The sequence below is a fragment of the Callospermophilus lateralis genome, chromosome 16 (genome assembly GCF_048772815.1).
Source record: "Callospermophilus lateralis isolate mCalLat2 chromosome 16, mCalLat2.hap1, whole genome shotgun sequence".
In the NCBI taxonomy this organism is placed as follows: domain Eukaryota; kingdom Metazoa; phylum Chordata; class Mammalia; order Rodentia; family Sciuridae; genus Callospermophilus; species Callospermophilus lateralis.
Window position 1 is genome coordinate 23,552,020 of NC_135320.1, and position 21,766 is coordinate 23,573,785.

At 35.5% G+C, this 21,766-nt stretch overlaps 1 protein-coding gene across 4 annotated transcripts in view; it reads left to right on the plus strand.

The window, feature by feature from the left end:
* The first annotated feature begins 9 nt into the window (after positions 1-9).
* Positions 10-21,766, plus strand: part of Arfgef1 (ARF guanine nucleotide exchange factor 1) — a 107,913-nt gene continuing 86,156 nt past the window's right edge. For 3 of the 4 annotated variants that reach the window (XM_076836347.1, XM_076836348.1, XM_076836349.1), the window contains exon 1: positions 12-713. In XM_076836347.1, the coding sequence (XP_076692462.1) occupies positions 590-713 (124 nt within the window). In that variant the 5' untranslated portion in view covers positions 12-589. Of the gene's footprint in view, positions 714-21,766 lie in introns of all 4 variants that reach the window. The other variant, XM_076836350.1, reaches the window with a different exon arrangement.

Here is a 21,766-nt window from a genome sequence, read left to right on the forward strand (position 1 = left end):
TTGCCTCCCGGCGCCGCGGCAGCTCTGGGCAGGCAGCACCGCCACCGCCGCTTCCTCCTCTGCAGCCGTTCGGCCGCTGCGTGACGCGTCGTTTCCTCCCAACATGGCGGCCGGGGCAGGTCGGCGGTGATGGAGGCTAGTCCGCGGCCGCGGCGGGTGCTAATCCCCACAGAAGCCAGGGCAGCCCTGCTCTCGCCGGGCCTCTGAGCCGCCGCCGCCGCCGCCGCCGCCTCAGCCTCACCCCTCGGTCTCCGGAAGACGGCTGCCCGGGCCAGGCTTCCTCGTCGCCGCCGGGCCGGAGGAACGAGTGAGGGGGGCGGCCGGGAAGCGACCCCCGGGCCGCGAGAAGCGGAGGCCCGACGGGCGCGGCCCTCAAGGGGCGGCCTTTCGGGGGCGGCGGTCCTCGCCGCCCCTCGCCGGCACCGCGGCTGGTCTCGCTCGCCCGCCCCTTCCTGATCCTGCCGCTGCCCTCCACGCCTCCTCTCCCCCACCTCCACCTCCTCTCCTTTCTCTTCTCTTCCTCCCCCACCTCCCCTCCAGCCGCTGGGAGCCGCGGGTCGGAAGAACCGCCGCCTCCTTCTCTGCGTCCATGTATGAGGGGAAGAAGACGAAGAACATGTTCCTGACCCGGGCCCTGGAGAAGATTTTGGCTGACAAGGAAGTGAAGAAGGCACATCACTCCCAGCTACGCAAAGCTTGCGAGGTGGCGTTAGGTGAGCGGGAAGGAGGCCCGGGGGGGCTGGGTGGCCGGGGGGGGGCGACCCGGCGGAAGGTGGGGTCCCCGGGAGCTTGTCCTAGACCGGCGCGGCTGACCTCAAGAAGCGCTCGCGGAGCTCTCCGCTGCCTGGCTGGAGTTGACACTAACTCGGCTGGATGTGGGGCACTGGAGGGGTGGAGGAGGAAGGGCATCCAACTGGGTTTGGGGAACGCGGCACGGTTGAGGATCAAGGGGTACCTGTGTTTGAGGGTTCCCCTGGAGAGAGAGAGAGGATTTTGTTGATGGGCCGTGCGGTGCGGACAGGCTACCACCCTTTGTGATGAAGCAGAAGATGAGCTGTTGTTTATTAGCTTGGAAATTGAGGTGGGGCCGATATGTCAAGATTGGGCGTGGGAAGGGTTCCGTATTGTAATTACAATAACTTTATCGTTTGGCTTGGTACTTTGGGAAGATAGACTGAAGTTGTTCCCTTGTTGACAGTCTGGAGAACGGGTTTGCAGGAGGTGCAGCCCGTTCTGACATCTCTCCGCCTCCGCCACAGGAAAAACATAAAGTAATGTTGTAGCTGACTGGGCTGACCTGGAAGAACAAGACCAGAGGTTAAGGGGTGGGGGCGGCGGTGTCAAAATGGGGAAGAAAGGAATCTTTAGATAAAGTAGCTCTAGGTAACACAGGAAGGATAGGTTTGAAATGGGGAAAAATGAAAAAGACAATGACACCCACCAGCCACATGTCTGGACAGTGACAGCTGCTCTTAAGCTTCAATTGTGATTTATAGTTCAGATGGAAGAGATCTAGTGTAATGAAGCCTGCAGCAGGGAAAAATCCAAACAATACCTACAGCCCCGGTAGGCATGTAAGGAGTTGTTATGGGGGAACACTGATAGATCGCAACTGTCCAAGGTGATATCCTTATGAAAGACCGGGACATTTAACACAAAGATAAATTCCTAATGCTTACACTTTATTTTATAGTGCTAGAAATAGCCTAGGTCAAATTGGCAACAATGAAGCTTGCTAAATGGGCTTTGGGAAGAAAACGTTCATGAATTGCGGGAAAACCCTGTAATAGCTTATGTATGCTGAAGTAAGGGGTCAAGACAGCTTAAAACCAACTTTGCCTTTTAATTATTAAAGTAAACATAATAGCTTGCTATAGTATTCTATGCAGTTTTTTTTCTTTTCTGAATCCTTAAAATTGATGATATGAAAAAATGATCGAAAAATTTCAGCCTAAAATTTTTATTTGTATATAGTGAGCTTAGGTTTAGTTTTTTGGTTCTCTCATTGATAGAAGTTCCCATTTTGTGATAGCCAACAAAAGACTATTCCAGGTGGATAAGAAGACAGTTGTATAGTGGCAAAAGATGAAAATGTATCTGGGCCCTGAAAGGAATAATTATTAAATTGGAGTAGCCTGAGGGAGGAAGTGATTTTTAAGATTTCTAAAAGAATAATATGCAGGCTTGTGAATAACTTGGCAGGGTAAAGAATGTAAGAGATTCAAATTAAAGTTTTAGTTTTTGAGAACTCAGATTTTCCATGTTAGAATATATTTTTAATGTGTTAAATTATAAATATCTAAAGAAATGGAGCACGTTGTATATCTATATATATATTTTCCCCTCTCCAAAATGCTAATATAAGTAAGCATGTTTTAATGAAGAGCTCATGAGCATGAGGATCTGGGATCCTGGGTTTTGATCCTAATTCTGTTACACTGAAGTATTATTGGGCAAGTCCCTGGGCCTTAAGTTCCTTCTCTGTAAAAATAGAGTGTTGAACTTAATGATTATATGGTCAAATTGTTATGTTCCATGAATACGAATGATTATATAGTCACATCCCCTCTTATGTTCCATGAATGCGATTGTACTTTTTTAAACTTGTGTGTTTAGTGTTCATGCCACTCCAGATTGAAGTTTATAGCTGTGTAAATGGGTCCTTGCCTTTTTTTTTTTTTTTTTTTTTTGTGGTGCTGGGGATTGAACTCGGGACCTTGTGCATGCAAGGCAAGCACTCTACCAACTAAGCCATATCCCCACCTCAGGTCTTTGCCATTTCTAAAGGTAGAAATTACTTGGTGCTGTGTGTGCCAGCCATACCAGGGTTGTTTCAGATTTTGCCAGTTTACTTTTTTGTTCCTGCATATAGTTAGCAGACATTTATTTTGAGGAATATGATTACCCAGGCAGGGGCTAGGCACCAAAGAACTATCTTTACTTGAGATATATTAGTTGTTTTCCCCATATTTCAGAAAAGTTATATTTAGCACTCTACAAAGTAAACCTCAGTGTTTAATTTCATGGTAGCTGATTCCTGGTAAAACTTTGTTACTTTCAATCATCTATCCATATTATCACTCATGTATAAGTTGATAGGGATAACCTGGTTCATCTTTGCAGAAAGAATAATATCTTGCAGTAAAATGGTATCCCCAAATATGTGCTGATCCTAGAAACTACCATAGACCTCCCTTCTCTCCCTTCTCTTTACCTAGTTCAGACCTACTTTGGTCTCTTGATAGTCTAGTGGCTCTCAGGCAGTTTTGGAAAGCTATCTGGAATGGCCTGATTTGGCCATCTACAGTCTAGAGTGGGTAGAGGTTGGTGGTGGAGATACAGAGGTCATTTTGTGTGTTGTTATAACCCCTCTAAGTGTGCCTGCCTGTATTCATTTTCCTCTCAAATACTTATCGAACACTTACCATGAAGTTGAAGGAAAATGGTTAATAAACAAGCAATAAGTGATATGCCAGACTTATGTATTTTTTAATTTTCGTTTGAAAATCATCTTATTGGTGTATGAGTAGATTAGAGAGCACTTGAGTTTTCAAAATTAATTAAACCGTCTTTTAACAGTGATTAATTAAAAATAAGATTTTTTTGTAAATAATATTCATGAAATTATAGCTTATATGTATTCTTAAGAACATGATTTTTTTTTTTTTTTGGCTAAGAACTATGACTTTTAGAAAACATCATTTAGGTTAGGGGAGGTTTTTCTTAATCAGCACAACATTCTCAAAGACACTCCACAAAGGAACTTTTATTTTCATACAAACAGACAAACAAAAAGAAAAATAAAGGGTTCATAGGGTTATTTAAAACCTTCTTTAGATTTTTCATACCTGTCAGATTTGATTTTTGAAAAATGGTGAAAACAACAACAAAACTCTCTGCCTTCATTGTTATAGTTGATGTGAATGAAGCTCACAGGCCCCTGAACAGCTCCAGGTTGCCCTCTTTTGGTACCTGCCTTACCACAGCTCTCTGCAGTGAAGGTTTAGCTCTACTGAGTGAGGGTGTCTAGGCTGCCCTAGCTTAGTCTGATCCACTCCTGCTCTTGAGAATCTTGAATTAAAAATAGTCAGGCCATCTGCTGGCAGATGAGACAACAGCTGATCTATTTTTAGTTGCAAAGAATTTAGGATTGTTTTGGGATTGGGCTTGAAGGTAGCATTGTTTATTTCTTGAGGAGGGTGCAGGTGGAACATACTCCAAAAGTTTCTTTGATGTTAGCGCTGTGACTAGTTTAACTTCTACCTTCTGACTTCAAATATCCATGAAGATACTCTGTAAATGTTAGAACTATTCTTGGTTGGGAATTGGCACTGATACAGAATAGGAGTGAAAGGGGGTAATCTAAAGAAGACTTTAAAGAGAAGGGAGACATGTAGGGGCAGTGATTAGGGGGTTTTCCTGTAGGGATATGAAAGGATGATGGAGAAAGAAGTATTAGTCATTTTTTTTTTTATCAGAGATGGTGTGAATTTGTTGTTCATCATATTGTTCAGTGATCATACTGATTTAATTGTCTTATAGCATGACTGTATTACCTATAGTTACAATTTCCCCCAGAAATGTAACTATGATACTGAGACTGAAAACTTCATGAATGTGCTTCCCTTCTGCCTTACTAATTCTACTCTTATTTTGGCTGCTGGTATTATAAAAAAGGGATAAATGAGGGGAAATTAGCAGAATGCTTTTGGCCCTGGTTTTATGCTGCTTTTGGTAACTTTGTTTATTGTCAATCTTTGCCATTTATGTGAAAAAAATGATTTATCCTGAAACAATATCCTGCAGACACTGAACTCTTTAATTATAATTTAAATCATTTAGCAAGTTGCCTTTTAACCTTTCTTGATCTGAGGTAAAAGTTGTTTTCAGTAAGTTAGGCTGCTTGAGTTTTTGAGATGGCTGAAAGAGATGAGTATAATGAATGAAAGAAAAATCCTGTTTTCTTTCACATCTCAGATTGGTTTTAAGTGTTCTTCCTCTAGGATAGATAGCAATGAATAAAAGAAACATTGAGTCCTGATTTTCAGAGAATCTCTTTGAAAAATTTAAGTTTAGGTTGAAAAATGTGAGTTTGGTTTATAGTATATAATCTGTTTCCATTTTATAAGTTTAAAATGTGCATAAATAGCATTTAGATTCTGAAAAGTTGTTCCAAGAAGAAACTTGTTCAATTTTGTTTAGTTTTTCCTAAATTTACTTCACCCTTTTTCAGTCTGTTAATGAGTTAAATGCCTTTAGGACACACTATTCCTGGGAAATTGCTTTGGGGCAAAGATGAGGTGGATATAATAGTAATATAATATAGTAATCTTAACTAATCATTCTCTCCTTGAGAATAGTCATATGTTTTGGGAAAGCAGTTGTCCTGCTGAAATTATGGGGAGGAAAAGAAAAAGCAAGAAGCAATTGGAATGATCATGATTGGAGGACTGGTTTGCCAACTAACTCTTTTTTCTTACTCTATCTTGTGGTAGGTAACTAACTGTAAGGTTTTACAGAGAAAATTGAATGGCAAATAATTTGCGGAAATATTTGTCATAGTATTCCTCACATAATGGAGGAGGGATAATAGAAAATGAAAAGTAGATGAATAAATTATTGCAATTTCGAACTAGGCATATTTTTGCTGGGCATGGTGACACACACAGTTCCACACATTGTCCTATCTATTCTGGAGCTGAGAGGGAGAATTGCTTGAGCCCTGGAGTTCTAGACCACCTTGGGCAACATATTGAGGACCCAATCTCAAAAATCAAATGAAAGAACTAGGTATATTCTTCATTCAGATATTTGTGGAATTCCTCATTTATTTCAGGTACTGCTCCAGTACTGCTTATATAGCAGGGAACATGCTTTTAAGAAATTTAACATTCTTGTAAGGTGAGGATGATAAAAAACACAAACTAATATATATTATGTTATCAGATTATTAGCTGAGGAAATAGTATAGAAGGGTAAAGGGAGGGCAGCAGTGCTACTTTAGATAGGGTTGTCAGGAAAGGCCTCTTTGTGAAGTGGCATTTGAGCAGATAGATGACAGAGTGAGGATTCAGCCTTACAGAAACCTGGATGAAGCAGAAACAGGGAACAGGCAGATGGGTTTGTGGTTTTCAGGATACAAGGAGGCTTGTGTGGTTGGGGGAGAGGAAAGCTAATTTGGAGTTTTGAATAGGGAAGTAATAGAACATTTACATTGTAAGTGCCCACCTGGCCTGGAGACCTAGACAAAGCTGGTGGTAGAGGAAGGGTGAGCATTGTTTGTATTTGAAGTTTATTCTGAAAGGATCTACACAATTTGCTGATAGGTTGATTGGATGACCAAGGGGATGACATCCAGTTTGTAGCTGGAGCTCCAGGGCGGTTGGAGATAGCAGCACCTTGATAGGAAATACTAGAAGAGAGAACATTTATGGGAAATAGGTGTTTGTATAGTAAAACGTTTTCATCCTTTTCTTTACATGTATTGGAATTTTTTAAATGATAGAATTTCTTAATGGATATTGACTACTGAGAAATAGACCCAAAAAGGTAGGATATTTTCTGCTGAGAATGATACAAAACAATTTCAAAATTAGTTTTCAAGTTTTTTCCAGTGAGTTTTGTTTTTTGTTTTTCTAAAGAGAATGAGCTTCTCGCTTGTCTGGTTCCTTTCTGGAATTGGATCTTTGTAGAATAAATTAGTTAAGGTTCTCAATCTGAAACCATCTTGGATTGACAGTGGGCACTATATCCAATGACTATTATAAGGAGGAGGAGGACATAGGGGCATACAAAGAAAGAAGCCCATGCAAAAATGGAGGCAGAGGTTGGAGTTAGGCCTGTTGCATACTAGGAGAATGCTCTATCATAGCCACTATTGACTCTTAAAAAAAAACAATAAAATTTTATTAAGGCATAATTTACATACCATAAAATTTACCAATTTAAGGTGATGATTTTTAGCATATTAGAACATTTCTACTATCCTTCTAAGATCCATAGTACCCATTTGCAGGTAATCCTTGTTGCCACCCCAAACTCCAGACATCTACTAGTCTACTTTCTGTCTTTAGTTAGGCTTTTTTTCTGTGCATTTCGTCTAAACACAGTTTATATAGATGGTGTTTTGTGTTTTTGAGGTTCATTCATTTTGGTACATGTATCAATACTTCATTTCTTTGTGTTGGTGAATAGTATTTCTTAGTTTAGATATACAAGTTGAGTGTCCTTCAACCAAAATTGTTTGGCCTAAAAGTGTATCAGATTGCAGTTTTTTAGATTTTGGAATACTTGTATAGATTGACTGGTTGAGCATCTCTAATCTAAAAATCCAACTATGAAATGCTCCAAAATTGGGAATTTTCGAGTGCTGACATGACATCCAGAAAGTTTCAGATTTTGGAGTATTTTAGATTAACGATGCTCAAACTATATCTTATTTTGCTTATCCATTCACCAGTTGGTGTACATTTAGTTGAATGAATAATGCTGCTGAAATTATTTGTGTGGGCATTAATTTTTATTTCTCTTGGGTAGATAACCTGGGAATAGACTTGCTGGGCTGTATGATAAGCCTGTGTATGACGAGTTATCTCATTGACACATTAACTTTTTGAAATATTTTTTCCAGACTTTATTCTACAGACACACACTAGTCTGGGTACAGGTGTACCCTACACCAAATATATTCTTCAAAAATTTGAGCTATTTAATTTGTAAGGCAATCAATGGAGAAAGGAACGGTTAACATTTATTGAGTGTTTACTCTGTGTATGCCAGGTTTTGTGTCAAATATTTTATTGGCTTTATCTTCATCTTTCCTCAAAATGGACCCTGTATGCTTAAACACTATTACTATTTGCATATTTCAAATGAAGAAACTGAGTTTGGAATTTAAGTTTGGGGGAGTTGGAATATGTCCCTTTACAGAATCTACATAGAGCTTTCTTGGGACTTGTGCAGTGCCTCCTTTTTGGCTTACTGTGGCAGTCCTAACCTGCACCCTTAACTGCCATACTATATAAGTAACAGGTTATAAAAGGGAAATTTAAGAGCTGCTGTAAAAAAGAAAAGGACTGACAAGAAGAAAAAGGATAAAACACAAATAGATAATAAAAATATAGGAAAATATTGCTCTGTACATGGGTAAATCTCAAGGGTACTTATGTTCTTATGTGTTCAACACAATGGTATCCCTGAATCTTTATCATGTAAATATGATTATAGTTCTGTGTACTGTATAAAAGTTAAGCAAATTCATGTGCTTTCCCAACTGTATCTTTAAAAATTTTTTTTGAGCAAAAATATAAAAGTTTTGGTAATTTAAGCCTTTTGGATATTTTGACTGTTCTATAAATGCCTCAGAATTCTGGATGGGTTAGTTTTTATTGTACTTGTATCCTTTACCATTTTAAAATACTTGCTTTTTATTTTAATGTCTTATAGCATTTCAAATAATTTTGAGAATTGAAATAAAAATAATCTTATAAAATGTCCTCTTATGTAAAATTACAAATATGAATTTGTTACCTAAAAAATAGCTTATGTCTCAGTGGCTTCTGTCAGTACATAAATGTAATTATTGTATAATTGTCATGATATTCAGTTTTCTTTCATAAGTATTTCATGTGTATTTTCTATGTATCTGTGTTGTCTTCCTACTAAGCATTTTAATACTGTCGTTTATTTAAATGATTTTTAGTATGAATGGCATTTACATTTAAATTCTACACAGATTCTTTTTGTTAATTCCTGCAAAATTGTATGAGTTTTTATTGTGTATACAGAACTATTTAAAATACTTTTTAGGCTTGAGATCATCATGTTAGAGTATGGCCACTTATAATTCGCTCTTAATAGTAAGGTTGCCATAAACATACTATACCTGTGCTAGTAAGTACATGTCTACAAAAGAGTATTAGGAAAACAAGATATGGGGGGGGGGGCCTGGGGTTGTGGCTTAGGGTAGACCGCTTGCCTAGCACGTGTGAAGCCCGGGGTTTGATCCTCAGCATCACATAAAAAATAAATAAAATAAAGCTATTGTGTCCATATACAACCAAAAAATAAATATTAAAAAAAGAAGGTACTTGCTCTACTCAGATTTATGGTTTTGATCTATTTTTCATCTTTCCTTTGCAATTTTTCTTTTCTAAAAATAAAATAAACAAGAACTCTAACAGTAATTTTACTTTTGCTTTCTATAAATTTTATTCATATTTTTTTCTTAAGATTTCTTAGGGTATGTCTTAGTCTGTTCTGGCTGCTATAACAAAATACCATAAATGGAGTGATTTAGAAACAACAAATATTCCTTTTTCACAATTCTGGGGGCTGGGAAGTCGAAGATCCCTGACTGGGTATAGGTCCATTCCTTATAGACAGCACCTTCTAGTTGTGTTCTTAACTGGTGAAAGAAGCAATGGGTTCTCTCAGGTTCCTTTTATAAAAGACCCCATTCATGAGATCTCTACCCTCATGACCTAGCCACATCCCAAAGCCCCTGCCTCTTAATACCATCACATTGGGGATTAGGTTTTGAAATATGAATTTGGGGAGGACCCAAACATTCGTACCAAAGCAGGTTATGAGTTATGTATTTAATAAGTTCATTTTTTCCCTCTGAATTGGTAGATTATTTAACTGTAGGATTTTTACTTGAGTAATTTAAAAATAACATTTACTTAATGAGTTATTTTCAATTTATGTTAGCATAGTACCTAACACAGTATCTAGTAAAATTGATCAGTCTTCACTGTCTCTTATTTATTATTTTATAATATTGCTTGCTGTTTTCTTCCAGATAATTTTAGGATTTTTCTTATAAGTTCTCCAGTGCTCACTTTTAACATCTTATTAATATATTAATCGGCATTTTTAAACTTTGATTTTTATACATTAGATTTAAAGTGTTATAGTTGGGAAGAAGTTGATTATTTTGTTTCACTTATTTTATTAGATTCTCATGCTTCTGTTTCATAAGTTTTATTACTTAACCTGTTGAGAATGTGTTTAATGCAGTGACAAGCAAAAGGTTGTATGTAAATTCTAATGTGCATTTATCTTTAGAAATAAGAATGGAATTATGTGAATCTTCTATTGATGTGAAGAATAAAAATAAGGTATAGATTGTCTGATGTCAGTTAGCAGTTAATTATAAGCTTTAAAAATAAATGGTGCCCCTAAATAAGTTTTATAATTATTAGAGGATAGGAGTTCTATGGCAAATGCTGTTGAATTCTGGGTCTACAGCTGTTATGAGATGTAAGAGCAGAAACTGGAGTTAATTATAAGAATTTTTTTTCTCCTAAATGAGCAGCGCATTTGTGTTGTTTTATGAAGAAAAAGTTTTTTGTTGTTGTTGTTATTTCCCTTCTTAATCCCTGTTTCTATGGCTGTTAGAGAAAAACTCTTAAGTGGAAAAGGTACTATTCTTAGTTATCTGTAGCATATGCTTCCCTTAAAAAAAAAAAATCAGTGAAAAAATCTTAAACTTTGTGTGTGACTATCTTATTATCTAATTGGCTAACTATTTCTAATGACATAAATATTTTTTAAAATCTTAATTTTCTTTTACATTTTAAAAAGCACACTTGAATAGGCAATTAATATTCAAAATTCTGGTTTCCCTAAGAAAATTTTAGGTTCTCAAAATCATCAACATTATATATACGAATATTTTCAGATTTCTATTATTAAATTGGATTTTTGGTAACATTCTTCCAAATTGTTTCTACAAATTCAGGCTCATTGATGTTTTCTATCCTACATTTTTAAAAGCAGTATTATCTTTCATTAACAGCAAATGAGGAGCTTTGTGTGATTTTGCTACTCTTGCCTGCCTAATGTTGTTCTGTGTAATGAATATATATATTTTTTTTACCAGTTTGTTTGACTAAAACTTCTTAATGAAAAGGTTTTGTTGATTTAGTAAATTAATATTCCCAAATATTTTGTGTAGGATAGTCACTGTTAATAATTTGGTTCTCCCAGAAGTATATAAGAAATTAAAATATTAGGAAATTAGATGTTCTTAAGAATGTTGCATTTTTTAAGTTCTTTTGAATTTTTAAATTCTTGTATTTGCTTGTTATCCCAGCTACTGGGAAGGCTGAGGTGGAAGGATTTTTAATTTGAAGCCAGCTTGGGGCAATGCAGTAAGACCTCATCTCAAAACAAAACAAATACCCACAGACACAGACACCTTTTTTAAATTCTTATTTTTAATACTGAGTTTTTCATTAAAAAATATCAAAGCATTTACATTAATCAGCTTTGCATTGCTACAATGAAATAGTTCAAGAGAAATAAAGGTTTATTTAGCTTACGATTTTAGATGTTCAAAGGCGTGGTGCCTTTGATGAGGGTAGTAAATGATGGCAAGATCATGTGTAGGAACAAAAAGTCACATCTCTAGCCAAGAACAAAAAGGGTACCCTCCTGAATAACCTAAGGACGTCTCAGTAGGCCCCACCACCCAAAAGTTACACCGAACGGAAGGCCGGTGGTACCCTTAAATCATGGACCAGTATCCAAATGTAGCAATAATTCAGTTTCTTTCTTTCTTTCTTTCTTTCTTTTTTTTTTTTTTTTTTTTTTGAGAGTGGCTTTTGCTGTAGTAGCCGGGCTGGCCTTGAACCCTTGGACTCAGGCCATCCTCTGGTCGCAGCCTTCCAAGTATTTGGGACTGTAAGCACAAGGCCCCAGGCATGGTGCTCAGTTCCATTTTAAAAATCATTCTATTTATATTCACTTCCTATTAATTGTCCTTATCTTTTTCTCTTCTTGGTAAACTCTCAGAATCTCAGAATTACTAAATGAAAATATTCTTGATTCATGAAGACAAATTTTAAAGTTAAGTCGAGACAACTTAAAAATGAGAGCAACTTAATACAAATTATTATGTAGTTAAAAACCGTTGCTGTTACCCTCCAGGTGACTGCTAAATTGTGGAATGAAAAAAATATTCAGTAGTGTAGAAAAATAGGTTGATGGCAAGCTTTTGCTAGACCCCAGGAGGAATGAGAAGCAGCTAAAAGGCTAAGACAAGTGAGTTAGATATGGAAGACCGAGGACACAAAGTCACATGATGTCTATAGAAAACCCAGTTTTGAAAAAATCAGTATTCATTTATTTATGCAAAGTTTTGGATCTGCATTCTTTATGGAGTTGAATACCAAGTTCTTTTCAGTTATAGAACCTGCAACTTATTGAGTACTTATTGAGTATTGTTTATTTCATTTGAATTTCTAAACAATACTGTGAGTTGTAGCTGTTCTTATTCTCATGTTTCATATTGATAAGTGCTTTCTTGAAATCAGTGAGCTGAAATTGTGTCCATTGTAGTATAACTTGATTATAATTCATTTAGTCCAGAGTGGATGAACTTATGTTTTTCCTTCTCTTTCTCATCCATTAGGAAATGTCTCAGAAAGCTGTTTTCATATTACATTAATTCACTACTTATTTATGTTTATAACTACCTTTTTTAAAATGCATATTTTTTGGCCGGATATTAAACATTAGTTACTCAAGTTGGATTCTGTCCTTAAGTTTCATGAGAGGAATCTCTTGCTTTTCATATGAGTTTTGCCCCACTGATAGAATGATAAATTTTGAAATAATAAGAGAATGGAATAATTTTGGAGCATGGGTCTTTATAGGGCATAGCAGGACTAGGATAGGCCTGAGGGAACTATATAACCTAAGGATAGCTTGAGGTTATAGGTGAGAGAAAGAATAGAAAGGTGCATTGAGAAAGTATTAAAAATAACTTTTTTACTTTGCACTTAGGAGCAATGTATATTCTTTAAAAGTTGTAGGCACTCATCATAATTTTGCCAACTTATTTTGTGTATATGGGGGATGAATACCTGTTTATTAGTTGTTTTCTTTTTTTAAAAGCAAAATAGTAGATTTTTGCTTCATTGTGGCTTTTTGGGACAACCTAATGTTTTGTATACTAAATTTTGTTATTGTGAATTCTGATTTTACCATAGAGTTAAAGAACAACATAAAAGCTGGGCATGGTGGCACATGATCTCAGCTGTCATCCCAGTTATTCAGGAAGTGGAGAGGATTGTAAGTTTAAGACCAACCTGGGCAAGTTAACTAGAACTTGTCTCAAAAAAGAAAAAGGACTGGGGATCTAGCTCAGCGGTAAACTGCCCTTGGGTTCAATCCCTAGTGGTGGGATAAGGGGATGACAATATAAAGACTGATTAACTTTTGCCATTTTATTTAATAAACATTTGTTGAAGCTTTCACTGTGTCTCACAATTGTATTAGATAACTAGGGAAGCTGGGACCATTCACATGTAGTTCCTGCCTTGAAGGAACTGATAAATCTCCTAGGATGGAAGGAGACAGATTTGCAATAAATGGATGTTATATGTAATAAGTTGGTATTATAGTAGAAATATGTGAAATTGATGGAAACCTAAAGGAATAATTGATCATTTTTTTTTTCCAGGAGTAGTAGTGGGTATTGGGGTCATGGATTAGGAATACCTTTGTGGAGCAGATAGAATTCTATCACCCTAGACCTCAGTCTTGGAAGATTGCGAGGTGAACATACTATAGAATTTTACAGGTAAAACTTCCTGCTTGGGCATAGAGGTATGAGAAAGCATGGCTGTTCTTCAGGAACTATAAGAAATTCATCATGACTGTGAGATATATAGGGAAGAAAGCAGAAGCCAGATCATTGAAGACCTTTTTATGCTGTGCTTTTTCTTATAGACATTTTGGTGCCAAGCAAAGGAGTGAAATGATGATGTATTTCAGAAAATCATGTTGCCATTATGAGAAAAAAAATTGCTGGGATTCAGAACGGTAGGCAGTGAGACCATTGAACTAATAAATAGTTGCCATGCCCAGGTTTGAAGAAGAGGGTACTTGAACCTGAGGCACTGAAAATGGAAAGCTTAGATCTCAGCAAATCAATAGGACTTTATAACTCTTTGAGTATGAGGAAGGAAGGAAAGTAAGGATTTAGAATGATATTGAAGTTTCTCATGAAGTGATTTGGGGTTCTTGGATTGGTTTAAAAATGACAATATAAGGAAGCACTTTTGAGATAAAGAGGTTGAGGAAGAAAAACAGTCATTATATTTAAATTGAGATTGAGATGCAGGTAGGACATTCAAGTTAAGGTGTTTAGTTGACAGTAGTTTATAACATGATAAGCTTAGGAGAATGAGCTATAGGTAGAGGTTTACGTGTTACTGACACATGGTTAGACACTTTTTTCCTTTTGGAGAAAAGGAGATGTGTGTTATCTGGTAAAATTTCTCTTTCATTTATTGCTCTTCTCAAGAAACCCTTAAGTGTTCCTTTGTTCCAGATTTTATGTTAAGCTTAAGGAATATAAATATATAAAATTTGGTCTTTGCTCTTAAGTAAATTGAAAGGGATGAAAAAATAAATTTAATATTTTAAAAATGCAATATAATAAGGTAAGTGCTGTGATTATAATAACCAAAGGAAGCTATGGGAATAGAGAAGTGTAATTATCTTGGCCTTTAATGGAGGAGAAGAATTCTTGGAGATAATAGCTGTTTATTTTAGAAGGATGCATGGGTTTTACCCAGGAAAAGATGAGTGGGAAAAATATTCTGGGGAAGGGAGAAACATCATTAACTAAGGCATGAATTGTGTGAGAGGTAGGGGAACAATTAGTGTTTTAAGTGTACAACAGGAATGATAAGAGATGAGGCTCATGGAAAATGTGATAGGTGATGGAAAACCACTAAAAGATTTTTAGGTTGGGGAGTAACACAGAACATATGATAGAGGCTCTCTTGAGAAGTATTTGCAAATTGATGGTGAAGTGGGTTTCAGGCAGAGGACATAGTTTGAACAAAAGCCTATAGGTGTGAAACAGTAGGTCTTTTTTTATAGGATTTGCAGCATTTCTTTATTATTGGGTTGTGAAATACAAAAAAGGCATAGAGAAAGATGAGAGTGGTAGACAGGCCAAATCATGGAGGTCTTATGTGCCATGCTAAAGAGCTTGAACTTTATCTTGTTAAAGATCACTCTAGCACTGAGTAAAAGATAAATTGGCTTGATAAGCCATGAGAGTTTTACCTAAAGAAGTGACAGAATGGATAGAGAAATGTACATGAAGGAGTTAAAAGTACTCATCCTTATCAGGCTTATCATGTTAAAAGGATATACACCAGTATAAACCAAGGCACTTAAAAATGCAACCAACTGCATTGCAATTCTGGAAATTCTGATTCACTAAGTCTGGGAATGAGCCTAGGTGTCTTATTTTTGCTTTACAATTTTGCTTTTTACTGTGAAATTACCTCTGATTTGTGGAGTACAATTCCATGAATTTTAATTCACATGAAAATTTCTGTTACCTTTATCATAGTCAATATACAGAACTGTATAAGCACTTCAAAAAATTCCCTTTTGCTGTGTCTTTATATCCATACCCCTCCTTACATACCTGAACACTGGCAAACACCAATCTATTCTGTCATATAATTTTGTTGTTTTGAGAATGTCATATTGGATCTATAGTATGTGATCTTTAAGACTGGCTTCTTTCAGGATGCTTTTGAAAAATCATTCAAATTGTTGCATGTATTGGTAGTTTGTTCCTTTTTTATTACTGAGTACTATTACATTATATGGATGTATTAGTTTGTTTTTCTGTCACTCATTGAGTTTTTAGTTTTGGGGAATATGACTAGAGTTACTATAAACATTAATGTACAGATTTTTATGTGAACTTAAGTTTTCATTTCTCTAGGATAAGTACCCAGAAGTGGGATTGCTGGGTCATATGGTAAGTATATGTTTAACTTTATAAGAAACTTCCAAACTGTTTTCTAAAGTGGCTATACCATTTTACATTCCCACCAGCAATGTGTGTGAGTTCCAGTTGCTCCACATTCTCACCAACCCTTGGTAGTGTCAGTATTTTTGAACTACTGCTATTTTAATAGATGTGGTTGTTGTTTGCATTTCCTTAATGATGTGTTGAACATCTTTTCGTATATTTGTAATATATGCATTCTTATGGGGAAATGTCTGAGTCTTTTACCCATTTTAAAATTTGGTGTTTGTTTTCTTACTGCTCTTTTTTTTTTTAAATTCTTTTTTTAAGTTGGACATTATATCTTTGTTTTATTTTTTTTTTTTATGAGGCTCTGAGGATTGAACCCACTGCCTCACACACGTAAGGCAAGCGCTCAGCCACTGAGCTACAACCCCAGCCCTCTTATTGCTCAGTTTTAAGGTTTTTTTTAAAAAAAATGTATAGTCTTACCTTTTTATAACTTTTTTTTGGGGGGGGAGGGGTACTGGGTATTGAGCCCAGGGGTACTTTATCACCAAGCTACATGCCTATTTCTTTTAATTTTTGTATTTTGTATTTTGAGATAGGGTCTCAATAAGTTGCAAGTTCACTTGCAGATTCTAAGAGATATTTCTTCAGGATTTTTTGGAATTTTTTACTTAAGATAATAATGTCATCTTTGGAAAAATGATTTTTTTTCCCTTTCAGTCCAAATGTTTCTATTCCTCTTCTCTCCTTCTCTCTCCCTTCCTCTGCCCTTCCCCTGCCATTTAGTGCAAAGTTGAATAGAAGTAATGAGAGTACAAATGTACTTGCCTTGTTTGAGATCTTAGGAGAAAGTATTTATTTTTTAATATCAAGTTCCTGTTGTTGGATTTTTTTTTTATAGCTACTCTTTGCCAAGTTCATTCTACTCTATGTAACAATCCAGTTTTATCATTAAAACAGCATTAACTTGGGAGGTGAAATAGGAGGATTCAGAGTTCAAAGCCAGCCTCAGCAAAATTGAGACACTAAGCAACTCAGACCATGTCTCTAAATAAAATACAAAATAGTGCTGGGATGTGGCTTGGTGGTTGAGTGTTCCTGAGTTCAATCCCTGGTACCCGCCGCCCCCAAACAAAAAACCAACCAACCAGAAAAACCATTGAGTTCATTAAATGAGTTGAGAAGCTTTTTATAAACATGTATAGAATTGGTGTTAATTCTTTTGTAAATATTTGGTAGAATTTTTCAAACTATTTGAGTTACGAGATTTCATGTTTTGTAGTTCTTGAACTGTTAATGTCTTTGGTAGTTATAGAACTATTCAAAATATTAATTCCATGTTGGGAGAAATGTGGTTATTTGTTCTTTTGGAGGGGGGATTGGTCCATTTATCTCAATTGACAAGTTGATGTTTGTAGAGTTGTTTGCACCTTGTCCCTTTCATGTCTGCATTGTATGTGATAGTACCCTGTTTTATTCCACTATTCTGTGTCTTTTTTTTTTCCTGTGCTATTCTGTGACTTTTTTCCCCACTGATAATCAGAAATTTTCATTGTATCGATATTTCCAAAGATCAGCTTTTTTCGTTTATTTTTCCTATTTCTGTTTTCAATTTAATTGATTTTTGCTCTTGTATTCTTTCTTTTTTCTTGCTTTGGATTTATTCTGCACTTTCCCCCCTAGTTGCCTAAGCTGAGAAGCTTAGATTTGGAGCCTTTTCCTCTTTTCTAATGAAGTATTTGTTGTTGAGTTTCCCATTCAGTGTGTTTCAGTGTATCCCACAAAATTGATTGTCATTTTTGTTTTGTTTCTTTTTTTGTTTTAAATTGCCCTTGGGACTTCCTATTAACATATAGATTATTTAGAATTGTGTTTAATTTCTAAGTGTTTGGAAATCTTACTGTTATTCCTCTTGATTCCTATTTTATTTGTATTATCTCAGATCTTTTAATTTTTTTTTGTAGTTGTAGATGGACAGCATGCCTTTATTTATTTTATTTTATTTTATTTTTATGTGGTGCTGAGGATTAAACCCAGTGCCTCACACATGCGAAGCAATCGCTGTGCCACCAAGCTACAGACCTAACCCTGTCTCAGTTCTTTTAAATTTGTTGAGTTTTGTTTTATAATCTAGTGTGGGGACTGTCTTGGCAAATATTCTGTGGGCGTTTAAAAAGAATGTGTATTCTATTCTTGTTCAGTGGATTATTTTATAAATTTAAATCCTGTTAATAGATGGTATTGTTTAGCTCTATCTCTTTGGTGGTTTTTTGTCTAACATTTCTGTTAATGGTAAAAAAGATGTTGAAGTTTTCAGCTATGATTATAGATTTGTCTTTTCTTTCTCTTCTATGTTTCAGTCTTTGTTTTTTGAAGCTCTTGTTTATTGCATGCACATTTAGGATTGCTTATGTGTTCCAGCTGTTTTGACTCTTTTATCATTATATAATGTATTTTGTTCTGTAATGTATTTTGTTCAGTCATTTTCTTGTTGTGTCCAATCCTGATTTAGCTGGCATTAGTATAGTCACTCCTGTTTTCTTTTGATATCTTTTTCCATCTATTTTCAAACTACCTGTATCATTATAATATACTGTATTTGAAGTTAGTTGTATGTTGTTATTAGTGAAAATAGTAGTACACTCTTAACCTGGGGTTTTGCTTTCCACAGTTTTAGTTATCAGTAGTCAATTGTAGTCCAAAAATATTAAATGGAAAATTCCAGAAATAAATAATTCTTAAGTTTTACATCTTACACTATCCTACTTCATTCTACCCCAGATGTACATCATTACTTTGTGTGACATATCCACATTGTACATAATAACTTAGTAGCTCTCTCAGTTATGGGTCCATTGTCAAAACTGCTTGTGTTCAGTTAACCTTTATTTTACTTGATAACACCCTAAAGCACAAGACTAGTAATGCTGGCAGTTTGGATATGCCAAACACAAGGTAGAAAGTGCTTCCATTAAGTTAAAGATAGAAGTTCTTGATTTAATAAAGGAAAAAATATTATGTTGCATTTGGTAGAATCTGCGGTAAAATAGATCAACTATTCATAAATTTGTGAAGGTAAGAGAAATTCATACTAGTTTTGCTGTCATATCTCAGACTATAAAAATTATGGTCATAGTGTATGATCAGTCATAAAGATGGAAAAGGCATCCACTTTGTGTATGCATGTATAGGTAAAACATAGTATATGTAAGATTTGGTACTTTTCCATAGTTTCAAGCATCTACTTGTGGTCTTGGAATGTATCCAAGGCCTTGGGAACACTATTATAGTAGGTTTGTGTTTTTAAAATTTTATTTGCCAAACTCTGTCATTTAATTCTTATTCTTAGACCTTTTATATTTTAATGTAATATTGATAATGTTATGGCTTAAGTCTGCCATTTTATTTTTGTTTTCTGGTATTGCTTTTCTTCCCTTTGACCCTTTTTCTGCTTTTATATGGGTTTCTCAAAATTTTTAGGATTACATTTTTTTCTGTGGTGTTTGCTTAGTGTACATTTGATTTTTTTAATGGTTGCTAGGCTTTACATTATTCATTCATAACTTAAAACACACTGATATCAGCATTATATCTATTTAAGTAAACTGTAGAAACTTGAATTCTATCCCTTTGCCTTCCCACTTTATAGTATGGTTCTCTTAAAAATTTCTTCCACATATATGAAGAGCAACAAGTGACATTATTATTATTATTTTTACTTCAAATATGTAACATATTTTGAAAACTGAAGAGGGAGGATACCATTACATTTCTCTGTGTCTTTACACTTTTCATTCTTTTTGATATTTTAGAATTTCTTTAACATTTCCTTTCAGTTTGAAGATCTTACAGATTCTTTCAGGGTAGGTCTAGTGGTTACTGTTTTTTTATTATCTTTCATCTGAGATCTTGATTTTATATTTCGTTCCTTCAGGATTTTTCACTGAAAAAAATATGTATATGTACTTATGCATAACTCTGTAATCATTCTTTTTCTTCAACTCTTGGAATGTCATACCAATGCCCCCAGATGATGGCCACCATAATGTTTTGTGAGAAATCCGTTGTCATTGTAAAGCATTGTTTCTCTATAAATAGTGTGCTTTCAAGGTATTTTTCTTTGTGTTTAGTTTTATCTAATTTGATTATAATGTGCCTTCACATTTATTTCCTTGGATTTCTAGCAGCTTTTTTCCTCCTCCTCTATATTCCTCACATTACTAGGGGTTAAATGCCTGGTTGCTTGACCAGTGAGCTGCATCCCCATCCCTTTTTATTTTTTATTTTGGGACAAGGTCTCACTAAGTTGCTGAAGCTGACCTTGACTTTGTGATCCTCCTGCCTCAGCTTCCTGAATTGCTGGAAGTACTGGCATTTGCCATCATATCTGGCTCATTAAACTTCTTGAATTTGTATGTTAGTGTATAGTACCAACAAATTTTGTATTAGTTGTTACAAACCACCATTGGTTGTGAAGTCTCTGTGTTTTATGTCTAGTGTTATTGTTTTTAATAAAATAGAATAGAAAATGAGAATATATTGCAAGTAATAAGAGTAATAATTTAATTTTTACTTTTGTAACATATGCATATGTATGTTCTGGGATTCATTCTAAAATATTTCTTCCTGTGGTTTGCAGTTAAACAATTTTGAAAACCATTGATTGAGACCATTTACTACATTTTGTTTTGTTTGAAGAGAAAAGCTGGTTAGCATTTGTGAATTTGAGACTGATGAGCAAAAAAGTCTCCCCCCCCCTCCCCAGATCACCTAGGTTTCAAAGCTTTGTTTCTTCTGACCAATTAAATGACTTGAAAACCCATGAATCTAAGTCGAGGTTAAACTCCAAATTAATTCAAAATAGGTAGCTTTGGATACTCACAGCATCACTTTCTATTCCTGTTTTTAGATTTAAGAACTATAAGTTGTGAAGATGTGAAAAGGAAAAGGGAAGGAAATAACAGAGAAGGACAGGGGAGATTTTATTTTCTTCTTCTTTTTTCTTAATATGGTAACATTTACTGACTATCTACTTTGTGTTTCTCACACTGTGCTAGGTATCAGGAATGAAAAAAAAATTTTTTTTAAATGTTCCAATTTTATTAAAAGATCACTAAAGCTTATTCCTCTTGTTCCACTTGAAATTTTGTACCTTTTGATCAACTTCTTCCTCAGACTTTGGTAACCACTATTCTACCCTTGTTTATTTAAGTTTGACTTTTTTAGATTCCATATATAAATGAGATCATATGATATTTGGCGTTCTATACCTGGATTATTTCACTAAGCGTAATATCCTCTAGGTTTAACCATGTTGTTTCTGTTGACAAGATTTCCCTCTCTTTCAAGGCTGAATAGGATTCTGCTGTGTGTGTATGTGTGTGTGTGTGTGTGTGTGTGTGTGTGTGTATGTTCCACATTTTATGTATTTCATTCATTCAGTGAACACTTAGGTTGTTTCCAGATTTTACTATTGTGATTACAATACTTATTGTATATTTGAAAATTACTAAGTGGATTTTTAAATATTTTCACTACAAAACATAATAAATACATGAGATGATAGATTCATTGATGAGCTTAGTTTAACCATTTGACAATGCAAACACATCAAAATATCATATTGTACTACATATTCTATTCCCTTTCTATGGGAGCACATAAATACTGATGGTGAGTGTGGGAAATGATGGAAAGCTGTTGCTGGTTCTGGAATTTTCACCTATGAGGTGAATTTTGAGTTCCATCTTGAGGAGAGAAGTCAATTTGCCAGGTCAACTGTAGATTATCCAGATTCTGAGGAGGTTGTTAAGGAGCATTACAAAGGCAAAGGCAAAACAGTAGGTGCATTTTATTAAGCATTGTTATCTCTTAGTTATCTGATTTCCTTATCATACCCTCACACAACACATTGAAATAATCTTCCATGTTCTTGAAGTAATTTGTGCCTCTTTATCTCTCCCT